The sequence below is a fragment of the Phyllopteryx taeniolatus genome, chromosome 9 (genome assembly GCF_024500385.1).
Source record: "Phyllopteryx taeniolatus isolate TA_2022b chromosome 9, UOR_Ptae_1.2, whole genome shotgun sequence".
NCBI lineage: Eukaryota > Metazoa > Chordata > Actinopteri > Syngnathiformes > Syngnathidae > Phyllopteryx > Phyllopteryx taeniolatus.
In genome coordinates, this window is record NC_084510.1 from 3058756 (window position 1) to 3064491 (window position 5736).

Sequence of the window (5736 nt, forward strand, 5' to 3'; positions counted from 1 at the left end):
TAAAATAAAGTTCTTATGGACAAGTAGAATACATTAAATCTATAGCCAGTTCAATGCTTCCACAATTTCAAAATATTTTTCTGTATGGGTTTTCATACATTTTTATCTCAGTTTACATATTGTTGTTCAGCACATGTTCACGCAAGTCACCCAAAACGTATAGGTAGTATTATTTTGTATGTTCGGACTTACACTGCCATAATATGCGTGACATGAAAAATATAATCCAAAATGTATTTTTTTAAAAAAATGTCCGCCTCCAGATGGGTTATCACGATGACTCCAATTTCTGCTCGTCATCGTCAGCCATACTTGCTCATTTCGGCTTTCTGTGAGCTCGCCGTGTTCAAATGGCCCGCATGTGAACACATGAATTGAACGCGGCCCTTGCGGCTCTTTGTTAGTACAACACATAGTGGATTCCAGCAAACTTCTTGTATGCTTCTTTAAGGAAGAAAGCCGTCCGTTTTCATTTCCCTTTAATCCGTCCCTCCGTTTCTGGAAGAAGAAAAAACAAAACTAGGTTCACGCAGTGCTTTAGCAGGGAAAAGTGAAAGAACTTTGTGGGCTTTTTTCTTCTCTCCCTTTCCCTCCCTCTCTGGAAATTGCCTCTTCTGAATAGGGAGAAGGAGGAACTTGGTTTAATAGGATCCAAAGGGAGTTTCTGCTCTTGAACAGGTGGAAATATTGAAAGAGCACGCTCGGCTCCTCGAATCAGCGAATAAGTAAGGGAAGGGTGTGTTAAGCAAATGGGAACAGGTGAATGCAAGTTTGCTTGTTGAATGATTTCACATCTCTTGACAATGAGCTCCTATTTCTATTGTAAAAGGACACACGTTGGTCTCGAGCGTAATTCTGTCGCTAGAATCCGAGGGCGGGCCGGTCTTAGTGGGCGTCTCAGTGTCACCCATTTAAGAGTTGGGGTGCCCGCTGATCTCAGCGGTAATCCACTGGGGCGACGCTCATGCCAACATGACACAGAGAGCACTCGCCTCTTTTTTTTCCCCCATTAAATAGGCCAACTCACATCTAACTTTATCGAGTCTTCAGGAGCTGCGACTGCAACATTTTTTTTTGTTTGTTTTTTTTTTTTTTTTTTGTCCTCTTCTCAACTCGTCTTCGAGCTTTGTAGTGTCCTGGTAATTTTGTGGGCACTAGTTAATGAGCATTAATCCACCACCCCTGGATGCCATTGTCGCAGCGGGGTTTCCATTTGAATGCAAATGCATAAGAGGGTGGCAGCAAGGTGCTTATTAAACTGATGTGTCCTCCTGTCTTTTCTGCTGGAAGAACAAGAGAGTGAACTGGAAGGAAGAAGTCGGATATCCCGGGAGTTGCTGCTGGCCTCAAAGTTGTGTTTGGCTGCAGAGAGGAAGAAAAGAAGCCGGCAAATGTCAAGTGCCGCAGCCCTGGAAACGGTGATGTCCTGCGGTAGGACCGGAGCCTCCGCGGCACCCAAGACACTTGCCTTCTCCATCGACCGAATCATGTCCAAGAGCTCGGAGCCGAAAGGGAGCGCGGAGGCGCGGACCGAGTTGCTCGGGCTCTGCTCCCCGATCCCCTGCGTGATTCCACTGCAGCCTTTCGGCTACGACCTCCAGGCCAAGGCCCTGATGAACTACTCGGAGCTCTGGAGAGCCAGTCTCAGGGGAGGTTTGCCGTGCAAGGGGAACTGCGGCGTGTGCGCCAAGACGGACTCCGGGCCGAAGCAGCCAACGGGAAGCAGGGTGGTGAGACCGCAAGTGATCCACCAGGCTGTCGCCATGCCGAGCGGCGGTTCCCTCTATTATCTCAATTACCTGGACTCCGCTTACCACCAGTCGGACTTTCTGGCCGGACGCTGGCTCGCCAGCCCGCAGGCGCAGGCCTCCCTCTCGGCTCACCACAGACTCTTGCTCCTGGAGAACGCCAAACTCGCCGGGAGCGCGGGGGCCGACAAGAGTCCCGCACAGCAGTATCCTCACAAGGAGCATCTTCCGGGGCAGCTGGACCACATAGTGAAGGAGAACCACAGCGCGAGCGCCGAAAAGAACGCCTTCAAGACTCACAAACACAGCAGCGCTGGAGACGGGAAACCCAAACATTTCACATGTGAAGTGTGTGGAAAGGTAACGGGAAAGCACGTTTCTTCCTTTCTTTTTATTTCCCAAGGAAAAAAATATTACACAACGAAATTTGAGCGTAAATTGTCCCCAAACTGGATTCGATTGGCGTCACGTGAACAATTGTTCAACGGTCGCATTTGTTAAAAAAAAATAATAATAAATAAAAAGTCTTCATTCAAATCCACGTTTTCCCAACTCCGCAGGTTTTTAATGCTCACTACAATCTGACCAGACACATGCCGGTGCACACGGGGGCCCGTCCGTTCGTGTGCAAAGTATGCGGGAAAGGCTTCCGACAGGCCAGCACGTTGTGCAGACACAAGATCATCCACACACAGGTGAGAAGGAGCGCACTCACGCACACGCCTGTCCTGCCTACGTGGATCGGATTACCTGCTAAATCCATCTGTACTGTGGTGCCCTTCAAAGGAAAAACCACATAAATGCAACCAGTGTGGAAAAGCGTTCAACAGAAGCTCCACACTGAACACACACGTTCGGATCCACGCCGGGTACAAACCTTTCGTGTGTGAGTTCTGCGGGAAAGGATTCCACCAGAAAGGTAAAATCACGGTTATTACCGTAATCCACGAACATTGAATTACACCCCAACCTTAATGTTTGCTGCACTTTCTTGTCGTGCTCTTAGAAAAAGAAAAAAAAAACGAAATAAAAAAATGCAGATTTTTAAATAATATTTGGGTCGTTCACGGGTTGAATCATCGCCAAGAAAAAACAAATCCACTCGTGTCCTTCAAAACACAAATAATTAATGAACGCTAAATACTTCATTGCAAATTTTAACATATCGAAACGCTAAGTGATTTTTCTTTTCTTTTTCTTTTTTCTGGCTTTCTGGACCATCTCCTGGCTCAAGTCCTTGGTTCAATGGAGAAAAAAAAATAAATAAATAAACTTCATTCGATCATGTCATGACGTGATTCAAATGTGACAAACTGACGTAATTGCTTCCTCTTCTCCTCGGAAATAATAGAATAATATATGCGAGTTTAAGACATTTGAATCATGTACATGTTCGAATGAAGTCAATTAAAATGACTTCCCCCCGACCCCCCCCCCCCCCCCCCCCTCACTATTGTACATGACAGAAATACAATAATTTGCCGCAAAGCAATCTCATTATCCAATGTTAGTATAATAAAAGTGTCAACGGCTATGTACATTATTATTGTATTATCGTGATCATCTATATCGCTCATCCATCTAGCGACTACTACGACTATTATTATTATTATTGTTATTATTATTTGTATTTTCACTGAAAGTAGTAGCCGAGAGACGAGACTGAAACGATTGCGTGGAAATAGGACATGTCACTTAACACTGACTAATTCCCCCTTCAAGATGGCAGCATTTACTCTGGGTCAACTAGCTAGACCCCAGCCAAGTCGGGAATCCGGGCTTTTTTTCTGACTTGTCACCACACGCGCTTGATTCTGACAAAGTTTGACAACTTCTTGACTTCAACACACAAATCCCAGATTAATGAAGTCTGATCAGTGCTGGTGATAACTTCGCAATGAACTGCTGACCTTCGGTGGGGTGGGGGGGGATAGAAAACGGGGCCTCTTTATGCTCACTTGTTGTCAGCCTTCTTTGCAATAGTCTGTCACTTTCCCTCTGATGTCTCATTATTTTTTCTTTTATCGTTATTACAAGGGATGTTAACTTTGTATGAAATCGCGCGAGGGGTTGGCCGAATTCAACGTAACGATCGTAATCTAATTGATTGATTGTACCAAGAAAAATATTCACTTCGCAATATTCGATATCCGTTCAGGGCTAGAAGGAAACCTGTATGTGCGTATACACGAACACATTACTTCTCCAATCTCTGAAATAATGCGGTTGCAATTCAATCTTGTTTAGAATGAGAACATTGCATGTTTTCTTTTGCGCCTAATTATTATCGAACACGATCTTAACGATTGCTAATACTTTGGACCGTGTGGCCCTAAATTGTTTCTGGCATCGTAGCATTACAATAGCGTTGCGAGCTATTCGCTCGAAAAGACAGTAACGCGTTCTCCTTTCCCCTGGCATGCGCCCTTCCTTAGGTAACTACAAGAACCATAAACTGACTCACAGTGGGGAGAAGCAGTACAAGTGCTCCATCTGCAACAAGGCCTTCCATCAGATCTACAATTTGACCTTCCACATGCACACGCACAACGACAAGAAGCCGTTCACGTGCGCCACCTGCGGAAAGGGCTTCTGCCGCAACTTCGACCTGAAGAAACACATCAGGAAACTGCACGACAGCTTCTCTTCAGATAGAGAACCCAGAGAGCTCCAGAGCTGAATCATTCTCCTAAATCTCCACATGCGTTCCACCCGGACGATGAGCGAGCGCCTTATATATGCTCTATATTTGTCACCGAGATGAACATCCGTGAATGGTCCAGACAGAAGGTCGGAGACCCTCCAGAGTTACACGCAATCCCCTTTGGCACTCCTGTTCAGGCAATATAGACTCAACACTGACTGTCATACTTCAAGAAAATTGTAAGGATTTTGATTGTTTATTCTTTTTTTTCTGTCATAAAATCCATAGTTTGGCGCCTGTTATGAGCGTCGAGGAATGGTTCAATTGTACATAAAGGAAAATGTTATTTAAGATATGAATCATCGGAGGGGGCACCTCTATGCTGTACATTTCACTGACTTGGTTCATGTTAATACACGAGTTTTAACTTATAATAATGAATGTTGGAGCCACACTGTGTCCATTATTGAAATGTTTGAAAATAAATCAGATAAAAGAGATGCTGAGTGTTTCGAAGTCTTTCAGTGGATGCGCATTGAGAATCATGGGGGGGGGGGGGGGGGTTGAAATCAGTTCAATTACTCCAAAATTTATACATTACGTTCATTTAATATATATATGTAAACATTTGGAATGCAATTGAATGACATACATGCGATTTTTTTTTTTTTTTAAACAAAGTGTATTTCGTTTGTGTTGATCTTGCCAAAATGGGCTGCTGTACAGTATTTTTTTTTATCCTGTCGCACCAATGTGCTGGATGATTACAATTTGTTGAGGCTCTTAAAAAAAAAAGTAGAGCAAACGAATTTCATATAATGAAGTGATAGTGAGAAGCGAATGGAATCGCAAAGTGCTCTTTAAAATCGCAGACAGACCCAGTTCGTTCCACTGTGTGCTCTGTGGCCACTTTGCCTCAATATTTATTGACAGACACGATCTGACTAATACCACGTTTACACTTGACTCGGGCGTAATGTCGCAAAAGATTAGAAATAACATGGACCCTTGAAAACGAATGACATTAAGCAGCTAAACGGCCTCTGGAGGCTTGATGGCGGAGAGTGAATGCATGCGGCGGGGTTTGGCTTGAGCGCAATCAACAGAACGGGAGATAATGGAGCACTCGGGCGCAGCTCTCCATCCGGACCTCAGCGTTAATAGACAAAAAGTTATTCTCCGCACGGCTCCTAGAACAATATTATCCCTTCGCATATTCTGTCGGGCGGTAGGTCCGTGCTCCCAAATGGAGATCTTTCTATTAACAGCCAATTAGCGTCTGGTCGAATTTGGACTGAATCCTCACTTGGTTAATGTGACTATAACGTATACTCTGCTCACCAC

The 5736-nt window shown here is 44.6% G+C and overlaps 1 protein-coding gene across 1 annotated transcript; it reads left to right on the forward strand.

The window, feature by feature from the left end:
• The first annotated feature begins 539 nt into the window (after window positions 1–539).
• On the forward strand, window positions 540–4892 carry fezf2 (FEZ family zinc finger 2). Its single transcript, XM_061786277.1, has 4 exons — window positions 540–2108; window positions 2309–2443; window positions 2535–2667; window positions 4184–4892. The coding sequence occupies exons 1-4, from the start codon at window positions 1392–1394 to the stop codon at window positions 4426–4428; spliced, it is 1230 nt and encodes a 409-aa protein (XP_061642261.1). The 5' UTR covers window positions 540–1391; the 3' UTR covers window positions 4429–4892.
• The last annotated feature ends 844 nt before the right edge of the window (window positions 4893–5736 follow it).

Excerpts from the sequence above, each read along its gene's own strand:
- fezf2 (XM_061786277.1), top strand. The coding sequence starts at position 1,392 with ATGTCAAGTGCCGCAGCCCTGGAAACGGTGATGTCCTGCGGTAGGACC. Across the intron at positions 2,444-2,534 it reads ACAAGATCATCCACACACAG|GAAAAACCACATAAATGCAA; the intron begins GTGAGAAGGAGC and ends TGCCCTTCAAAG. Across the intron at positions 2,668-4,183 it reads GAAAGGATTCCACCAGAAAG|GTAACTACAAGAACCATAAA; the intron begins GTAAAATCACGG and ends GCCCTTCCTTAG.